Source organism: Oncorhynchus masou, chromosome 25 (genome assembly GCF_036934945.1).
Source record: "Oncorhynchus masou masou isolate Uvic2021 chromosome 25, UVic_Omas_1.1, whole genome shotgun sequence".
In the NCBI taxonomy this organism is placed as follows: domain Eukaryota; kingdom Metazoa; phylum Chordata; class Actinopteri; order Salmoniformes; family Salmonidae; genus Oncorhynchus; species Oncorhynchus masou.
In genome coordinates this window covers 44,501,047-44,522,830 of record NC_088236.1, presented here as the reverse complement: position 1 = coordinate 44,522,830, position 21,784 = coordinate 44,501,047, and the positions used below count along the sequence as shown (strand labels likewise).

The window sequence follows — 21,784 nt, the reverse complement described above, 5'->3', positions numbered from 1 at the left end:
GTGTCCTCTAGCATTAATCACCTGCTCCACTCGACTGAGAGGCGGAAACACCTTGAAAAGTCCTATATCTGGAAAGCTCCTCACAGCTCTGTGCTGGGACACACTGATTAATATCCCCCCAGGCCTTGCTCTAAAAGATGCAGTAGAACCTGAGTAAGGATAATAGGACATAGGATGATTTGCTTTGTTTGTGGATTGCATATTTTATTGTTTTACTACGTATGAATAGCATCATTGTAGTATCACTGTATTCTCAGTCTGTACTCTTTTTATGGCCACAAATCCTGATGATGAACTATAGATTTCAACACGAAGGTTGCTACGATCTTGACAGTGTATATTTTATCACTTTTCTCTCAGCCCTGCCAGGCTTGCCAAACATTTGGAATTCTTCCAGTTGTTAAAATTGAGATTGCTTGGCTGAAACTCACATGGAGTAAGCGGTGGCCCACATCCAAAGATCATCTTGTGGTTGAAATTATAAACTACTCAAGCGAGGCATTTGAATGGTGGATGGAGAAGAGTACATGTTGGCATAAATTGATGTGTGCCCATTGGAGGGTGATATGTGTCGTAACAAGCCACCATCATATATACAGTGACTTAGGAAAGTATTCAGACCCCTTGACTTATTCCACATATTATTACATCCGTCTTATTTCTAAAATGTGTTAAATAAAACAGGAGTCCACCTGTGGTAAAATCAACTGATTCAACATTATTTGGAAAGGCACACACCTGTCTATGAGGTCAAAGGAATTGTCAGAGACAGGATTGTGTCGAGGCATAGATCTGAGGAAGGGTACAATCTTTTTTTGTAGCATTAAAGGTCCCAAGAACACAGTGGCCTCCATCATTCTTAAATGGAAGACCTTTGGACCCACTAAGACTCTTCCTAGAGCTGACCGCCCTGCCAAACTGAGTAATCAGAGAAGGGCCTTGGTCAGGGAGGTGACCAAGAACCCGATGGTCACTCTGACAGAGCTCCTAAGTTCCTCTGTGGAGATGGGAGAACCTTCCAGAAGGACAACCATCTCTGCCACACTTCACCAATCAGGCCTTTATGGTAGAGTGGCCAGACAGAAGCCAATCCTCTGTAAAAGGCACATGACATTCTGCTTGGAGTTTGTAAAGAGGCACCTAAAGACTATCAGACTATGTCTTTGGGACAAGCCTCTGAAAGTCCTTGAGTGGCCCAGCCAGAGCCCGGACTTGAAACTGATCGAATCATCTCTGGAGAGACCTGAAAATAGCTGTGCAGCGACGCTGCTGCTCTCCTGACAGCAGAGTGTTGTCACAGCCTCCTTTCCTTTCCGTTAGCTGGCGTGGGCGATTGGAATGGTCACATGTACTCTGTTGAAGGACCGTAAACACAATTTCAGGCAGCGTGCCGACCAGGACTGCTAGACAACGTGCCCTTATCTGATCCAGGAGCCAAGAGAAAGTCAGAGAGAGGCCTCAGCAAGCTGTGCTGGAGCCTGAGATGGGAAGGTGCAGTGCTAACACAGAGCGATGAGACTGGGTCAGAGCTTGACAACTATAAGCAGCACAATACATTTCTCCATTCATTCTGTCAATCGTTGTTTTGGGTTTGATTGTTCGCTTTAGCATTTATTGTCTTTTTTTCTGCTCGTTGTGCTTCTCCCACTCATTCACTTTTTCATTCAATTGGATTCAATTCTTGGTTGCAAAATTAACATTTCTATTTGCATTCATTTGGGATTTTACTGCATATCAAAATAGTGTTGGCCTTTTAAATCTACTAATATTATGCTTGAGTTTTGGTGGATACTGTCCCTTCCACTACTGATGGCATGCAGGGTTTGGGTTACATGTATTTCATAGTAATGGAGTGAGGATGGCTCACCTTGTCCTTCCTCTGTTTTTCATCTTGATAGACGAGCCACCTCTCTCCATCGTTGCTGTAGGCCACCTTGTAGGAGCCGACGAACTGGACATGGCCAAAGTCCTTGGCCCCCTGGGTGATGATGCCGGTGATTTTAGTAGGCAGGAGCATGTCAACCTGAGAGAGAGAGAGAGAGGAGAGAGAGAGAGAGAGAGAGAGAGAGAGAGAGAGAGAGAGAGAGAGAGATAGAAACAGGGAAAAACTTTACTTTATCACCTCCGAATTCAGCTAAACGAAAGTGTCAGATGCTCAGTTTTCTCCAAGTTCAATTATTTAGAGCCAACTACAGTGCAGTTTTCTGACTACTGTGTACAGAATGCACCGTTACTATCTGCTTCACTATTACCAAGCCCATGCAATGAAGTCAATGGATTGTCAGGGTTAGCTTCCCTATATTTATTCTCTGTTAATTATGCTCAATGAGTAATGTATGGGAATTCATAGTGCAGAAAATTACAAATAATTTGAATCTAAAGTGGAAGAACGGTGCATGATGAGATGGGTTTCCGTGGAGCATAAAACTGTGCATTTAGGGAGATCAAGCGAGATGTCTGAGCAGACTTATGAGCATTTTTGGTTCATCTTTTATAATTGAGCATGAATCAGCATAGCTTTGAATCAGAAGAGAAAAATAACCCAATGTGTGCATGTGGAATTCCTAATCATCCCAGGCGGCATCCCAAAGAGGAACCAGGGTGAAAAACGCAAATTGTCCGTCAAAGATACTGTAACATCATTTGAATCTCTTTCACATGCCAACAAAGAGGTCACTTAAATTCACGGCTTGAGGATCAAAAAGGCTTCATTCGTAGCTCATCAATATAAATGCTGGCATCAAGGGAATGTTTTACACACAACATGGCAACCATGACATAGTTTGAAACCATAACCACAAATGATCCAGAAGTCTGCTCTTGAATTGGCTCAATGTCAATAACACCATGACGGTATAGTAACTGTCTTGCTCGATCCATGCACACCAATCCCCTTCATGGGGTGAAGAGAAAGCAAGAGAGGTGGTCAAAAAGGAGAGAGGTAGTACAAATGAGAGTGCGAGAGAGAGAGATATGGATTTCCTGAGCTGGATTTACAATACACAGGAGCACATATATCATCCTACATTTCTGAATGTAATTAAATTCAACCCATGAATTTGAATTGGCCACACCCCACAGGAAGCAGAATTTGAAATGAATTTCAATTGAAGGAAGTATAGTTTAATTCAAAGCAATTCAACTGATACATGAAAGTCTCATTCAATTGACAAATCTTTTACCAAAAGGATCTGCCACTTATTAATGCAAAGATTATACATACCATTTCAAATATTATTTGGATTATAACTCAGATTGTCATGAAATGTTAAATTGCTCCCCTTTCCTATTGCAGTGTTTGATCTGCGGTAAAACATTAAGGGAATTATAAATGATTACAAACAACCCACAACGTGCTCTTACAATATTCATGAGAGTATTGGTAACCATACACAATGTCAAAATAAAAGTGTATACAGTAGTGAGGTGTAGAATAAATAAGCCATTTGAATTTCATGGAACTTATTTAAAATCGACTTTCTTTCAATCAAATTAAATTCCCTGTGGGGTGTGGCCAACTCAAATTCAAGAACAATTTACAACTCAATTCAGAATTGAACCCAACCCTGCTATATAGAACGTGATAAATGTGGGCCAAAACACAGAGGCTTCTCGCTCTCTCATGTTCTCAAGACCCTCGCCTGACTATCTAATGTTACTGTACATCATCCCATACATTATATCACTATGCATTGCAACACATTACAACATATCACAATGCATTACATGCACAAACACAGTGCACAAACATGCCTCACTATGGCACGTGGTGCACATGAGCCCACATCTCCACAACATCTGTCATGAGGCCAGGAGATTGCTCCTGAGCTGGTCTTCAGTCCTGTTCTGACAGACTTTCTCCAGCGATTCAAAGAGGTTTTCACTGTAGACATCTGTTTGGAGGAGCAGGCAGGTTCCGGCCTGGGTCCCTGACTTATAGGGAACCAAAGACATGGCTTGCTGTCAATCTTTCTGTGCTCTTACAGAACAAGAGTTATGTGATATGGAGTAAGCAGCCAGCTCTTGGGGTTCTGAAAACAACATAAAAAAGGTTGGCTCTCTGAGGCAGTATGTTAGTTGAACAGCTTTGGTCCTAATTAAAAAATTTGGTAAAAGGGCACTTTACCATGATGTCATGTAGGTAATTATACACATGGGCTTACATTGTTTTATATTAAAACAAAGATACCTCCTTCAAAACCAGACCTGTACAGATGCTTCACCCCTTTGTTTAATGAAGTGTTCATGTCTGTTTTGGGAGGGGGGGGGGACATATAAATGGGGCTTTAAATAACCTCTCTTTTATAATTAGAGTAATTGCAAACAGCCTTATGCATGAAGGGACACTAAAATAATGGGAGAGGCTGTGGCTGCTTCAGGGAGAAGGAATGACACGTTGCATTGTGAGGCTCGATTACCCTCCAAGCAGAGCACAGCGTAGAGGTAGTCTCATTCTGGCCAACCTGTCGAGACTGCCACCAAAACAAAGACACGCTTTAAGGGGAACCTGTATTTGCGGACAAAGGTAGCAGTCAATAAAGACGACCGCCTCTGGTACAGCCTGCTCCCAACACTTTCATGCCCCAAACTGATTTAAAGGGTGAGATAAACTTGTTAGAGCCAGGCGTTCCCCAAAACCCATCTTCCAACACACTTAACCCTGGCACACCAGTGGCTTTGAAGTCTAGCATTTTAGCATTCCTTTCTTTCACTCACTCCTTCTCCTCGGGTGAGTGGAAGTCGATACAAGCAACACCTCAAAGAGTCCCCCCTCCTCACTCACCCCATCCCATGTTCTCCTCCATCACTGTCTGTTTCCCCATCAGTGGAACACATTCATAACATTTGGCAGAATGAATTATCCCTGCATGGCGCTTCAAGGCGACACATGCATGTGTTTCTGCAGGACAAATAGGGAAAGAGAGAAAAAAAGAGAATAGAAACTGGAAAATAGGAGAGAGAACCCCCCCATCTACTCATTGAGATTATTGTTTGCGTCTAATGCCCGTGTCCATATTTGAAGTGCTGGTTTTGTCAGAGGGGTGAAAAGAATGCAAGGCTGCTGTAGAGGAATAGCCCCTCTACTACTCCACACTGTATACATCCGTAGCACTCTCCCTCTAGCTGAGCTAGTTGAATAGTATGTGTTGAAGACTCATTTAAATCTACACTGCTCATATAACCTCACCCAATTTCTAGACTGTTGGAAGTGTGTGTGTGGAGTGTACACAGAGCAAACGGCAGGAGCCGGGGTAGTGTACTGTAAGTACAGCTCACACAGGCATATGGACGCAACAGGATGATATCACGGCCCATCAACGCCACGATGGGGTCGCCATCATTAACGCTTAAAGCAGAGGTGTGAGAAGGAATAGGTCAATTCCCATGGTTTTTCCATAACGTGGCATCTGTGCTCAGAAAACCGGATAGAAATGTCTCTTATTGTATCTTAGCAGGGGGCCCTGTATTTCGAATAAAACATCACAGTATCGAGACATGCAAACATAATGCTTTTGAGGTGCATCATTATGAAGGGAGAAAAAAAAGAGTTGTGCAAGTTTCGATATGCCAAATGTTTGAGGCAATACAGATCCAGGCTTGGTGAAAAAGCACCAAGCACCTTTGCATCAGTTCGAAAAAAGCACCAAGCGTGTTCTAGAATACCACCTCAAAGAATTTAACAGGTATTTAACAGGTCAAACCACATGCTCTGGGAAAGCCTTTTGAACATGTGGTCATGTCGAGCCTTAAGCCTGTTGATCGGATAATCACAGTCTTGATTCTAACTCCAGGCAGCACTCAGGCCGGCCCAACTGGGAGACACCGCGTGAGAATATAAGAGTGAAACACCTAACACACACACACGCACGCACACCCACACACACACTCCCAACTCCTTTCATGACTGCCGTTTCCACTTGAGGTGGCGAGATGTCAAATCACATAAGGAGTCTGCTGAGCACTGACATGGCGAAATGTGGGTTCTGTCCAGTAAGAAGTGTGGACACCTCTGTTACCTTGGGGCCTAACTCACAGCAGAGATATGGCCACAAACTAAAAAGTCTCTGCACTGGCTGTATCGTGTGAGACCAGCCAGCCACTGCCAGGATGTGCTAAATGCCAAACATGCAAAAACAGGACTCCCTGCTCACTCTGATATCGACCAGAGTGAAATGCTTTTAAATGTTTCATGTCGCCTTGCCCTCCTAGTGCAAAGGTCTAATAACAGTTGCAGTTGCAGTTGTACCGAATCCACTTTAGGAAAAAAGTCATGTCAAGTGTTGAGTAGAAAAACTTGGCTATGTTAAAAAAAATTGAAGAAATATTGTTGACAGCTTCCCCTGCTGGTAAGACTGGCGCAAAGTGAGCTAATAAAAGTGTGCATCTTTAAACCAGACGGGTAGTCTTTAGCATTACAGTAACAGTGAATCCATCCCTCTTGCAAAGATTGCGTCATCATCCCCTTCTTTTGAGGAAGACGACTGATTGAATGTTTTACGAATCAAATGTTTTTGTTGTGTGTGTTGAAAACAGTTCAATGAAAATGTCTATCACATCACACATTTTGACAGGATGCATTTTGAAAGTTCCAGCACAGTAAAACTTTTGTAAAACTTAATACAATTCTATTATTAATAGGAGTGGGAAGAAAGGTGCTTGTGCATTGATAAGCACACCAAAGCACATCAAAGACGGCATTAACGATAAGCAATAAGAGAAAGACGGCACTTCTAACACTCCATAACCTGCTGAAATTGCAAGAACCTTTCTTTCATGTTGATTTCGGCTAAAATGAAAATGTGGCACTGACTCGCCCATGGATTGTTGGTTCAGCATTGTCTCAATGAATATTTCGACTGGCCATATGTAACATGCACGCACAGTTAAAAGCCTGTTTGACTTAGCGGCAGCTGCATGATCAATATCCACCTTCGTAGTATGGACGAAGCTTAAGCTGGAATTTGAAGCTGACTGAAGCTGACTAGCTTTATAAAATCCTGAATAGATCTAGCTTCCATCGTCGTATACCCCACTGGTGCTGCCAATTAGGGTGATTGTCAGTCAGTATCCCAGCAGGCAATCCATGAGGCTGCTGGGTTTGTTTGCTGGCCATGAGGCCTTTCGTTAGTTTTTTAGGTTTCAATTTTGAAATGCCTTTGGTGTTTTTCCTTTATGTACGTATTTATGTTTCTTCATTATCTTAACAAATAATCATCCACTTGGACTGGCTGTCCAAAAGGCTAAGTGGTAGTGGGACCAGAATTTGTAAATTGCTGTCTCCTGGTTGGTCATCCAACACGGTCCTCAAACACGGTTCTCACATAAATGCACACATTCATTCAGGTAACAGACCGTGTAACTAGGCCTAGGACCACCTAGACAAAGCGATTGCATCAATATTAGTAGGCTAGTTCATCGGTTTCGTAATATCACTTCCTCCTACCCTCCCTCCTTTCTTCCCCTGCGTAAAGCACGCTTGCGTAAATAACCCCGTTTCCATATTTTTTCAGAATAACAATTTTGTTTGCTATACTTAGCACGTTTGGAAAAAATATATATCAAAAACATGGCAGTGTAAAACTGTTGAGTGCCTGTGAGGAGAGGCTACTGTAAGAGAGAAAACTGCTCTCTGAATTTGACACAGCACATACAGTTCGAAAATACTTCACAGCTTTTCATTTAGTCTGAGACTTTTTTTCCCATACATCATTTAAACCAGCAGGCCCAAGCTAAGTGCTTAAGAAGAAGACAAGCATATATTCACCTGCGTGCCAAAAATAAAGAGATTATATATTATATATTACAAAGAGATTATAAAAACACATTTATGGAGGACAATCAATTCCCCCCCCCCCCCAAAAGCTTAGTCAAATCCAGTTAATAGAAAATGTTACATATCGTCTAATTTAAACATCCTTGTGGAATAAAAATGCCATACTATGTATCTACCCATGGGGTGGAAATAGCCTCTGATTGTCTACTTAACTCAAATCAAATGGGGGAAGAAAACAGGCAGAAAATCAGCCATGCTGACAGATCATTTAAAATGTATAACAGTGTGGAAAGCCTCCATTGGTTCATTGTGTCGTGTCCGATATCTATTGGAGAGGAGAGAGGCACTCTGATCCACACGTAACAATCCGTGGAGTGCATACCCATAATACCTCCTTTCTCCTGAAGTGTGCACTCGCTCACTCTTTCCCACAAATCTAAAAGCATTGGAATGGTGCAGGTGTGGGTTAAAAATAAGTTTCTCTATATCGATTATTGGGACGCATCCATGGTCTTACCACAGCAGAGAGGACGCTGGGAATTACATCCACGTTGGATTTGACGGGTGACAGGGTTAACACTTTCAGATCAGGTGCAGAGTCGTGTCTGTTTTCTTCTAGCGTACTTGGCGATGTTAAAAATAACTGCATTCCCTGCAGCCTCAGCAGCAGCACTTTCTCATGATGTTTATCAAAGCAGTCATTGCACATATTCAATTGGCAGATAACCTAGTGGTCAAGCCATTTGGCCCATAACCAAAAGGTTGCTGATTTGAATCCACGAGCTGACTTGGTAAAGAAAATCTGTCAATGTGCCCTCAAGCAATGCACTTAACCCTGATTGCACTGCCTAAGAGTGTCTGCTAAATCAGGGATCACAAAATATTACACTCAGGCCCCCATTCCAGCATTGATTCTAATTCTCTCTTTCTTTCTCTCCCTCTCTCTCTCTGGGACTTGAACCCTGGGATCATGCCTCAGGACTACCCGGCATTTACACCCCTCTTGGTGGTGGAGAGAACATTTTGCAGGTTTAAAGCGTATTTACTGCAAATCTACACATTTGCCGTGTCTACATGTGATATTTGAGTGACTCTAACATTACAACAAACTCTTTGGGCTAAAGAAAAAATCTAGCTCAAAAATATTTAATGACATGGGCTAGTTGATCTGGACATTTCTGCCGAGTGATAAAACAGCTTTCTGGTCTGCAATGACTGACATGTCAAGAGGAAAACTGATGATTCACCACCCAATTTGAAATTGCACCTTGTGCGTTCTACTATTACCGCTTCAAGAGTAAGCAGCCAAAACTGTGCTTCACTGTGGCGATGGTATTCTTCGGCTTGCAAGCATCCCCCTTTTCCCTCCAAACTTAATGATGGTCATTATGGCTGAACAGTTCTATTTTTGTTTCGTCAGACTAGTGGACATAGCTCCAAAAAGTACGATCTTTGTCCCCATCTGCAGTTGCAAATCGTAGTCTGGCTTTTTTATGCCGGTTTTGGAGCAATGGCTTCTTCTTTGCTGAGCGGCCTTTCAGGTTATGTCGATATAGGACTCGTTTTACTGTGGATTTAAATAGTTTTGTACCCGTTTCCTCCAGCATCTTCACAAGGCCCTTTGCTGTTGTTCTGGGATTGATTTGCACTTTTCCAACCAAAGTATGTTCATCTCTAGGGGACAGAACGCATCTCCTTGCTGAGCGGTATGACCGCTGTGTGGTCCCATGGTGTTTATACTTGCGTACTATTGTTTGTACAGATGAACGTGGTACCTGCAGGCGTTTGGAAATTGCTCGCCAGGGATGAACCAGACTTGTGGAGGTCTACAATTATTTTTCTGAGGTCTTGGCTGATTTCATTTGATTTTCCCATGATGTTAAGCAAAGAAGCACTGCGCTGGAAGGAAGGCCTTGAAATGCATCCACAGGTACACCTCCAATTGGCTCAAATGATGTCGATTAGCCAATCAGAAGCTTCTAAAGCCATGGCATCACTATCTGGAATTCTACAAACTGTTTAAAGGCACAGTCAACTTAGTGTATGTAAACTTCTGACCCATTGGAATTGTGATACAGTGAATTATAAGTGAAATAATCTGCCTGTAAAAAATTACTTGTGTCATGCACAAAGCATATGTCCTAACCAACTTGCCAAAACAATAGTTTGTTAACAAGAAAATTGTGGAGTGGTTGAAAAGTCTGTAAACTTCCGACTTCAACTGTATATGAACAGTATATGAATCAAGCATGCACACATAGGCATGCATGCACCCATGGAGAGTTATGGAAATCCCCCAAGAGCAAACCAAGAAAAACTAAATGTTTATCTCTTGTCTCTCTGTGTTTCACATTGGTCCTTATATTCACAATAGGCTGAATGTTTCTCACTGGAGAAAGCATACGAGCAAGCGAAACAGCGCCCCTCTTTCTTTTTATGTGTAACCCATCGATCTAAGGCTGTTTGGTCAAAAAGAGTATGCCATTGTTGCTGTCCATAGCATTGAATACAAGGGAAGTCAGTGAGCATTTGGCATCCCTTGATAAAACATTTAAATAATAATAATAATAGCCAAGGGAAGCCAGTTTGGATTTGGCTTCACACCAATCACATTACGCAAAACTTAATTTACAAAAAACAAATTTTTGCGTCTCGTTGTGTGATTGTCGTCCGGTGGCTGGCTAGATAGCTGGCTAAAATCTTCCCTTTCCTAAATTAGCCATAGATGGAGAAAAGGATTTGGGGACTTCTGGTTTTACCTAATTCTCCGTACTGGCCAATGATTACAACGGCGATTCTGATCCAAGCATCAGTTCCATGGACAGCTACATCAGATTTAGCTTACTTTGATTGGAATAAATAATTTTGGGGTATATTTTAGTTCTCACTGTGTTAGACTAAGCATAGGTGAAGCTCAGTTGGGAGAGCATGGCACTTGCAACGCCAGGGTTGTGGTTCCGATTCCCACTGGGGACCTGTACGAACAAGTATGAAAATGTATGCACTCACTATTGTAAGTCTTGCTGGATGAGAGTGTCTGCTAATATGTAAAATGTGATTTGCTGAAGCTGAAATTGTGTTGGAATAGTGGAGACTTCTTTTCAACTTGCAGAAACTCTCTGTGGTTCTAAATTAAGGGTTGTTTAGTAGTCCAGGAGATTTTGGAATTGACTAGATTGAAGGCAGTGTAACTGTTTGCTACGTGCAATATGCTTTGTGGACTTCACCGGACAGATGTTGCTCTCCGGTTTTGTGATGAAACAAAGGTGTGGTTGAATTGATTCTGCCACTGTGTCTTCTTATTGTCTCGGCCTTAGGCCTATATATCATGGTGGCAAGGCATATGGACTAACAGGTTATAGAGCAAACAATGCAATTTTCACTACACATAGTTTGTAAAAGGGCTTTTATTTCCTGGCTTGGCTTCCCCAGTGATTTTACACATGCACGCCCCCATGCACCAAGGCATCTGTGAGATGATTACATAATTATGAAAAAAGGTCTGCTCGTGAACACCACTCATGTCACATGAGTCAATAATCAGCTTTCTATAGTGTTGCTCTCTTGTTTACAATGGGCCGATGCAAATGAATCAGAGTAGCTGTATCATCATATATGTGAATGACAAGGTGATACATCTACTTTTGTATTTTCAATAAGAATCTCTGATAATAATTTTTTAAATTTCAAGCACTGAGATGAGCACATGGATGCAGTATTTATTGGAGTGGGAGTTTGGTTTAGACATGAAACAGCCAGATACACATGCATACAATCTGGATGGTCCTGGTTTCAGTCGAGGCGCCTTCAATCTCGACATTCCTCCAGATCCCTCAGATTAAGGCAAACTCTGCTGGAAATCCGTGAATCAATAATTCAGATCAAAAAAAGATTCAAGCACCCAGCATCAGCGGAGAGAATAAAAGAGAGTGGGATGTGGCCGACGTGCGCTAGAAGACAAGACGAAATAGAAGAGGTATAGCATTATCCAGGTTCAAAGGAGGGCTGTTTATTTAAAGATGGAATGGGGACAATCTAAGGCATACCATTGAAACAGGGAGGCAGATGGATCTAGTGTCCCCACAGTAACTCAATTAGCATGCCAGCTGCGGGGAAAGTGCATAAAATATAGCAAAGTAAGGGCCATAATCGGAAAGGATTAAAATGACGCTATGTCGATAATGCTTGAATGAAATTAGCATCAGATGTGTTTTTCAAAGTAGTTTAAAGTTACCTCTAAGGTATTCATGTGCCCTCATTTATCAATATTGTGTAGAAAATATTCTGAAATACTACTTATGGACAACATTTTGAATGTTCCTATGCATAGAAAAGGTGTGATTTATCAAACAATTCTATGAGAGTCATACGCAGACCGGTAAGAGAAAACAATTGATAAATACCAACTGGCTGTGCTCATGCACAGCCTTGGCTATTAGCAATACCCCTATTTAACCATATGTGGTCAAATTCATCCCTTTAAAGCCTATGGGGAATATACAACACTGTACCATACAGCTCAACCCAAAAAAAAGCAAAGAAATCAAAACTTTACTGAGACTGAAAGAGAGGTGCTAGCGTAAAAGTGTCTAAAGGTTTTATACGGCAGGCTCAGTTGTGACTTGACCAGTAAACATTGCAACATAGCTACAAAGACACGACCATTAGGGCAATGGCAAATATGCTTAAAATGAGTAGGCAGCACTCACCAATAAGTCATCCCTCTACAACAGCTTCCTCCTGTAGGCGTGAAGGCCAAGATTGCTGTTTTGCACCTGCCCACATGCCTCCGCATTCAGCAGCGTCTTCTGTGCATCACATAACCTATCACCTGCACATTAAGAGCGGAAGCCTTTTCTGTTCACCTGAGAGATTAACTTGTTTTGGGATATTTATTTTATGGAGACGTGTGTGCAAACATTTGCAAACGCAGGCACACACATTTCATGTTTGCCATCTTCATCAAATATCACAGCTGTGGCTAAATGTTGATGTGCTTCTCTCTGATTTGCATTGGGAACCACCTGGAGACTGTCTCTGTAACACTCTGTTTCTTCAATTAGTTCAGCAAGGCAACTTGGCTGCAGGTGCTGTTCCTATTGATCCCCTTCTGCATGTGTAGTAATAAGACAAATAACAACACACACGCATACACAGTCCTACTGTGCCATGCTGAGTCAGTAAAGAGAATGATTGCCCTGTATACTGAATTAAAGGAAAGCGTGCTGTGTATAGCATCCTTAACACCTGTCTATGACTAGTCTGCCCTGTTTCTTTTATTTTTCAATAGCAAGGTAAAATGAATCCATCTACCTAGTAGCAAGGGTGATATATATACTATTAATTATGCACTAGATGAGTATTTCCTTTGCAAATTTTTCTCCCTATTTCTCCCTATTTTTCTCCCTATGGAGCAGTCCTCTGTCGGGGGTAAAGATGTCATCGAACGGCACTAGATGGTATCCTTCTTAGCTGCTCTGGCATGGTGATATGCCATCATTTCACTGACCTTATTGGGTTTCAATATGTCCATAGTCCTGCAGCTGTAGCACCCCCAGTATACCCCACTATTAATGACATCAACAATGTTAGATAGTTACATAGAGACATACAAGATACTAGACCAGTCTCAGGGATGGCTAACTTCGGAGATCTCTTCAATCTCCACTGAGTTGGGTAGATCTGGTTTTTGAACTTTAAAATGGGAGGAATTGGTGCCTCCAGGGCATTTCAGACATCTGTTAATTAAGGGACCTTTAGTGAAGAAGGTGTCTTTTTTATGATTATATTTTGCTTTTCACATATTGTTGTGTACAATAACATGTATTTTAACGTATATATGGATGCGTAGTTTAATGTGTATTTGATTTGGATGTGTATTGTTGTGCTAAACAGGGCTTATCTGGAAAAGAGAACTTGGTCTCAGCATTGACTCCCTGTCAAAATAAAGGTTAAATAAAAAAAACGAAATGCCGGGCAGCAAAGCAAATAAAGAATGGATTTAAACTGATTTAGAATTTTGAACACTCAAGGTTCCTGAGTCTGCGGGGATAAAACATCATCATTAATACTTTGGACTAGATCAATAGGGAAGGCTGGTGATAGTAATAGTAAGGCTGAAGGGGGCTCTGCTGACTGCCTGAGATTACATGACTAGATGCCTCCAGTGGGCTCATCTTGAAGGATACGGAGGACAGATCACCCTTCAAAGTCCCCAATGAGTTGTTGCTTTCCAGTTTTTCCCCATGCATGTCAATCAAAACACCAGTGTCTCAATCAAAATCCCTCCCATCCTTTCATAGCAGATTTCCTTTTTCCTCTCTCATAGAGCTTCTCACTCCTTAGGAGAGAGACATGCTTCATCTATGCGCTGTGTACTGCATAAACACTACTGTGTCAACAGAGACAATCTTTGGGAGTGCCAACGGGAAGGCAATAGAACAGTTCTCCAGCATAGATAGAAACAAACATCCAGCTAATTCTATTGGCATAGAGACATTGAGTTTGTCGTCAGAGCAGCATTGCATCAATTTTATTAGGGAAGCATTGCCTTGCGGAAGCCAAGTAACCATAAAGCCCCTCTTTGATTACTGCAAATACACGCAAAGAGGAACGGAGCAGGAATTGATCTACCATTACTTCTAATTAATGTCCCTGTTTACCCCTTCATCACAAGCCTACCTTGGGGGTTTGTCAGCGTCCCTCACATGTTAGGGACCAGTGCAGCAGATTAATTATCAGGGCGGCAGGGCAGGGTAGCCTAGTGGTTAGAGCATTGGACTAGTAACTAGGATGTAGACTTGCAATGTATGAAATTCCAAAGTAATAAAGGATATGAGAGCCTACCTTTAATGTTGGATTGTGTTCCTTCCAATATTTCACTTTCATGTGTGAAATACATGCCACGCAATTTGGGTAATTAACAGAAAATATATGGCAATCTAGTGTAATTTTGGTAATTTATACTGGAATAACATAAAAAAAATGTTTTATTCTTATATAGTATAAATGTCTTATATCTCTGTCTATATTGTCTATTAGTTTCTTGTGGATAGACCATATGGTTCAAGAGAACATAGCATAATTAATGAAAAAAGACTAATGAACAATGCATTATTTTCAAAAACATTGACAAAACATTGACAAAAAATACAATATCAGCCAAAGTTGACACAAACCTACTCATTCAGGTTTACTATATTAAAAAAAAAACTATTTTCGACATTGTAGAATAATAGTGAAGACATGAAAACTATAAAATAACACATATAGAATCATGTGTTAAACACAATCTAAATATCTTTCATATTTGTGATTCTTCAATGCAGCCACCCTTTGCCTTCATGACAGCTTTGCACACAATTGGCATTATCTCAACCAGCTTCATGGGGTAGTCACCTGGAATGCATTTTAAAAAACAGGTGTGCCTTGTTAAAAGTTAATTTATGGAATTTCTTTCCCTCTTCATTCATTTGAGCCAATCAGTTGTGTTGTGACAAGGTGGGGGTGGTATAAAGAAGTTGGCCCTATTTGGTGAAAGACCAAGTCCATATTTTGGCAAGACCAGCTCAAATAAGCAAAGAGAAAAGACAGTTCAAACATGCTAAATAGCCTGCAGCTTCCAAACTCAACTCATCTGCATAAAATAATCTCATTCAACTCATTTATATTGTGTCAAAAGACACACACACACAGGTATCTGTAATCATGGACGGGTGTGACCTGATACCATTGGTTAATTCTCATATATTAAAATAGCATACAAAAAACAAATGGATAGTTAGCGATCATATATAAAATTTGTCTACATAAGCCTGCAAACATTTACAATAACAAAATCACAATAAATCACAAGAATGGCTTCAGATCAAAGTCTACGTTGAGACCGAAGGGAGCAAGGGTCTTTAAATTAAAGATCCAGGCAGCCTCTTGTTTTAACAAATTGTCGAGGTCACCCCCTCCCCTATGAGGGTGACATGTTCGATGCCAATATAACGTAGGGACGAAATCGAGTGGTTTTCTTCCAGAAAGTGGGCCGCAACTGGGTAAGTTGAGTTTTTGCACCTAATGGTGCTACGATGATCCAAAATACATTCTTTTAATTCGTGCTTTAAATAACTGCCTTAGTGTAGCACGTGATAACACCTTTGTTTGGGATCTGTTTTCCTGTTTGTGGGTGTTTGAAGGATCTACATTTATAAGTGCCATTGCATAGAGCACAGCTATTACATGTGTAGTTTCCATCCAGTAGGTGCGCAAATACATGTTGTGCAGGGATATCTTGGGGTAGTTAATCAGAGTTTACCAATTGATCTCTGAGGTTTCTGCCCCGGGAGAATACGATCAAGGGCAGATAAGAAAACACATTACCAATACTATCATCAGATCTTAGAATGTGCCAATGTTTGTGAACGATTCCCTTAATTTGTTCAGAGCACTTTGAATAGCGGGTAGTTAGAACGCAAGAATGCTTATTTTTGCAAGACTGACCTTGAAAAAGGTCATGTCTCCTTTTGTTTTGAATTTCCACAATGGCAGTATTAATCTGACCATTTTTGTACCCCTTCTCCTTGAATTTTCTTTGCGTCTCAGCCATATTTCTGTTGAAATAGGATTTTTTTTTTTTTACAAATTCTTTTGATTTGAAAGAATTGGCTGTAGGGCAAAGTGTTTTTCAAGGGAAGTGGATGATAACTATCAGCCTTCAACAAACTGTTACGATCAGTAGGTTTCCTGTAAAGATCAGTGTATAGAACATTATCTTCACACAAGATCAGAAGATCAAGAAAACTGATTTGACGTGTATCAGATTGCATAGTAAATCTCAGATGCTCAGAACAGGAGTTAAGAAAAGCATGGAACGCCTGGAGCTGTTTTGCATCACCCCTCCATAGAACAAAAATATCATCAATTTATAGTTTCCAAATAATGATGTTAGGCAAGAAAACATTTATGAGAGGATTGAAAATAGACTGTTTCTCCATGTAACCCACATATAACTTAGCATAGTTTTGAGCCATTGGGGATCCCATAGTAGTACCCTTCATCCGAATAAAGAAATAATTTGGAAACATGAAGTAGTTGTGTGTGTGAGTACTATATCAGCCAATGTTATAATGCATGCACTGGGAGGTAGTTCATTCGGGTCACGTTGCAGAAGAAAATGTTCCATAGCTTCAATACCACCATCGTGTGGAATATTTGTGTGTAACGACTCAACATCAAAGTAACGAACAAAGTAACAAACTTCTCAGGGAGAGGATCAAGACATTCAATAACAGAGATCATACTGCGGGTGTTCTTTACAAAAGGAGGGGAGCTGTTCTGCGAGTGGTCTAATAAAAAAGTCAATAAAAGTCGATAAAGGGGCAGTTACCACATCAATGCCCTCTACAATAGGACGCCCTGGAGGTTTAGTAACATTGTTGTGTAATTTCAGCAAAGTATAAAAAGTGGCAATTTTACAGTGTTGAAAAGCCAAGAAGTTGTGTTCTTTTTTGGTTATCTGACCAGAACTTATATACCCATCTAGGGCAGTAAAGATAGTGTTCTGAAATAGGGCAGTGGGGTCACTTCTGAGTTTCTTGTAAAAGGTGTTGTCAAACAGTTGTCTATGACACTCATTTACATAAATTGTCCTATCCATGAGTACAACCGACCCACCCTTATCTGCAGGACGAATAAGGACTGACGTATCGGATTGTAAATCAAGCAGAGCTTGTTTTTCATCCTTAGGTAAATTATGGAAATATTTGGATCCCTGTTTGTTCTTAAGGAGATGAACAACATCTTTTTTCAACAAGTCTGCAATATGTCTCAATAGAGTGATTGCGATTGGCTGGAGGTACAAAATTACTCTTACTTTTAAAAAGGAGTTGGAATATGTGCAGGTGCTCCTCGTCATCATTGTGTTCCATTTCTGTAAGATTTGTAGTCACTGTATTCAAATTCTCTGCAACACAAACATTCCTCATTCATGGCATTGGAGACCAATTGCCACAACTGCACCACCAATCTGTGTTGATCAATGGATGGGTTGGGGCTGTGGTCCAGCAGTAAAACGGCTTTCGTGGCTAGATATGCGGTTAGCCACTTGAAGCTCAATTTGCCTCAATTCTTTGTCTGAATACTCAGGCTCAAATAAATATGATGACACCATCAGCACCCCTCCAGTAGTAGTATTTTGTTGTCAATTTTTTTATGTAGGTTGTTGTTTACTGCTGTCTTCACTTCTCTGCCCGAAAAGTGAATAAGGGCATATCATGCCATTTCGGCATAGCAGGGATTCCTCCGAAAGTGCACATGCTCAGTTGTTACCCATCTCCGCTGCTGTGGCAGTCGGCTATAAATTAATGATATCAAATAATCACAAATGTTTTAGGTGGAAAAGTACACATTTCCTAATTCAAAACATATAGTACTTTTGACGAAAATGGCTAATTTGTTTGTACACGATCAATAAAACAAGGAATTTGTCCACAATTTGCGGATTTCTGAATCATGAATTCACTGATAATGGAGCAGAGCGGGGCCTGCATCGAGCAAAGTCACGAGTCATATGACCCATTTTTTCAGCCATTTCATTACAGCACTACAGGGAAAGCAGGGGGGAGAGGATAAACTCCACTGAACAAGTTTCAATATACTGTATGAAATCACTTGGGAGTTTCTGAATTTTGGGTAAATGTACTGCTAATGTACCCATGCTTTCACCCACATCAAGTTTGAAAAGCACAGCAATCATAAACGTTCCTCTCAATACATCAATCTCAGCAGTAATGGAGAATCCATCAGTGATTCAATCATTCCCTTGTTTTGAACCAGTCCATTTCTGATCCATTTCCCTGCTGGACCAGATTCCTTTGCACTTGGACAATTATGACTGGGTGGCCTTTGATCCCTTACTCCACGATGACACACATTACTCTGACAGATACACAGTCCAGCCCACTTGATGACCAAATATCCAGCAGGACAGTTGTGCAGCTACAGATGTAGGATCTTAATTTGATCACCGTGTCGCAGGACAAACTTGTAGTGTATTTGAGGGTTAAAAAGACTACATTTCCCCTATTTTCAGATTTGTTTATGTACAGTAGCTGAGCTCACTCCACTGCCTATATGTAGCTGCTGCTCAGTGCTCCGCTGCCGCTTACCCCAATCCCCCTACTTGATAAATATTTTTGGTTTAGCCCAAAATGTCATAATGTACACAAAAGACATGGTCGACATGTTTCAAACTTTTGTTGTTGCCTCCGTAGTCTATTAAGGATCTGCCCCTTGTTTTCAATTTTCGCCTAAAATGTCATACCCAAATCTAACTGCCTGTAGCCCAGGCCCTGAAACAAGGATATGCATATTCTTGATACCATATGAAAGGAAACACTTTGAATTTTGTAGAAATGCATGAGGAATGTCGGAAAATATAACACATTAGATCTGGTAAAAGATAATACAAAGAAAAGAAAAAAACATTAAATTTTTTTGTACCATCATCTTCGAAATGCAAGAGAAAGGCTATAATGTATTATTCCAGCCCAGGTGCAATTTATATTTTGGCACACTAGATTTAATTTTAATTTTACCTTTATTTTACTAGGCAAATCAGTTAACCTCTTACACTTATGGTGGCGCTATTTCATTTTTGGAAGAAAAACGTTCCCGTTTTAAACAAGATATTTTGTCACAAAAAGATGCTCGACTATGCATATAATTGCTACTGTTCGAAAGAAAACACTCTGACGTGTCCAGAAATACAAATATCTTCTCTGTGCGTGCCCTTTAACGTGAGCTTCAGGCAAAACCAAGATGACTTGGCATCCAGGAAATGACAAGGATTTTTGAGGCTCTGTCTTTCATGATCTCCTTATATGGCTGTGAACGCAAGAGGAATGAGTCTGCCCTTTCTGTCGTTTCCCCAAGGTGTCTGCAGCATTGTGACGTATTTGTAGGCAGATCGTTGGAAGATTGACCATAAGAGACCACATTTACCACGTGTCCGCCCGGTGTCCTGCGCCGAAATTGGTGCGCAAAAGTCACCTGCCAGTATTTTTCCATGGGGCACAGAGAGAGAAGCAAGCTTCCATGAACTGCATGTCAATGAAGAGATATGTGAAAAAACACCTTGAGGATTGATTCCAAACAACGTTTGCCATGTTTCGGTCGATATTATGTAGTTAATCCGGAAAAAGTTTCACGTTGTAGGTGACTGCATTTTCGGTTCGTTTCGGTAGCCAGGCGCAATGTAGAAAACGGAACGATTTCTCCTACACACAGACGCTTTCAGGAAACACTGCGCATTTGGTATGTGGCTGGGAGTCTCCTCATTGAAAACATCAGAAGCTCTTCAAAGGTAAATGATTTTATTTATTTGGTTATCTGGCTTTTGTGAAAATGTTGCGTGCTACATGCTACACAAAATGCTATGCTAGCTTTGCATACTCTTACACAAATTAGTCAATTTCTATGGTTCAAAAGCATATTTTGAAAATCTGAGATGACAGTGTTGTTAAGAAAAGGCTAAGCTTGAGAGCAAACGCATTATTTTAATTTTATTTGCGATTTTCAGAAATCGTTAACGTTGCGTTATGCTAATGAGCCTGAGGCTTAGTCACAATCCCGGATCCGGGATGGGGAGTTTCAAGAGGTTAAGAACACATTCTTACTTTCAATGACGGCCTAGGAACAGTGGGTTAACTGCCTGTTCAGGGGCAGAACGACAGATTTGTACCTTGTCAGCTCAGGGATTCGAACTTGAACCATTGCATTTATGTTCTAAATGTTGTATCAAGACTGCCTATTTGTTTATTAATAACTTTTCAAAACTGTGCACTCAAACAATAGCATGGTATTCCTTCACTGTAATAGATACTGTAAATTGGATAGTGCAGTTTCGATTAACAAGAATTTAAGCTTTCTGCCAATATCAGATATGTCTATGTCCTGGGAAATCGTCTTGTTACTTACATCCTCATGCTAATCGCATTAGCCTATATTAGCTCAACCACCGATCCCGAAGAAGGCATAAGCCCACTTTCATGCAATTTTTTTCAGGAGTTGAGTTAGGGTACTGCAGCTATTTACATGTTGGGGCACTGGGCAATGCAACATTTATTTGCCCATTGTCAGACTCTGGTTACCGGTCCATATACACACTCGGCTGCCTGCAACATTTGGCTGCCCAGAGGTGGAAAAGCTAACTAGCTTACTTGTGTGACACTTGCATGACCATTGAGAAGCAAAATAGCAATTTAGGGCCTGTGTGTGGTTAAAATACAGTTTTTCGCCACAGTGCAAACCTCAAGCGGGGAATTACATGCAGCTATCTAGGCAGCATATCAAACACAAGCAAGACACACACCACGCACTCTAATTAATATTATTTTTGCACCATTATTGCAAACAATGTCTAAGCAGAGGCATACAGGCAGTCAAAGTAGTAGATATTTTTTCAGGAACTCTGGTTATTGGCTACGATATGGCAGCAACTATAAAGGTTAGTCTACATCACACAAAACGCTGAATATAGGGACAAAAACTATATTCGCAGCCACAGCCTTAATTATGATCCATAGAGTAATTCACATTTCCTGTGAACGATTTTTTTCCTGCTGTAGCAAAATGGCTCAAATGAATATCCTACATCTGTAGGGTTGTTGCGACTACATTAGCGTGGAGAATCACTGATGTGTAACTAAGGCAGTACACTGTGTTTAACATTATCAGAGACCAATTACACACAGACCGAACTGATTCTCTCTCAAAGTTTCATGCAGAAGTTCTCTCACCCCCACTCCCCATCATATCAGAGCTGGGTATAATTATCAAGATGTCACAGACACGCACCACACATATTTATCACTGCACTGGAGATAATTAACTGTGAAACCGAAGGGGCCGAGGGATGGCAAACGAGCAGGTGAAATTAGATTACTTTATAGCTTGTTCATAACCTTTGCAGATTGTTGAGACCAGAATAAATGGATACAACAGAACTGAAGTAGCATGACG

General features: G+C 40.9%; 1 protein-coding gene across 3 annotated transcripts in view; it reads right to left on the bottom strand.

Annotated features, from left to right (window-relative positions):
* Nucleotides 1-21,784, bottom strand: part of LOC135514386 (EGF-like repeat and discoidin I-like domain-containing protein 3) — a 267,032-nt gene that overhangs the window by 4,644 nt on the left and 240,604 nt on the right. For all 3 annotated transcript variants that reach the window (XM_064937834.1, XM_064937835.1, XM_064937836.1), the window contains one exon: nucleotides 1,868-2,023. In XM_064937834.1, the coding sequence (XP_064793906.1) occupies nucleotides 1,868-2,023 (156 nt within the window). The remainder of the gene's footprint in view (nucleotides 1-1,867; nucleotides 2,024-21,784) is intronic.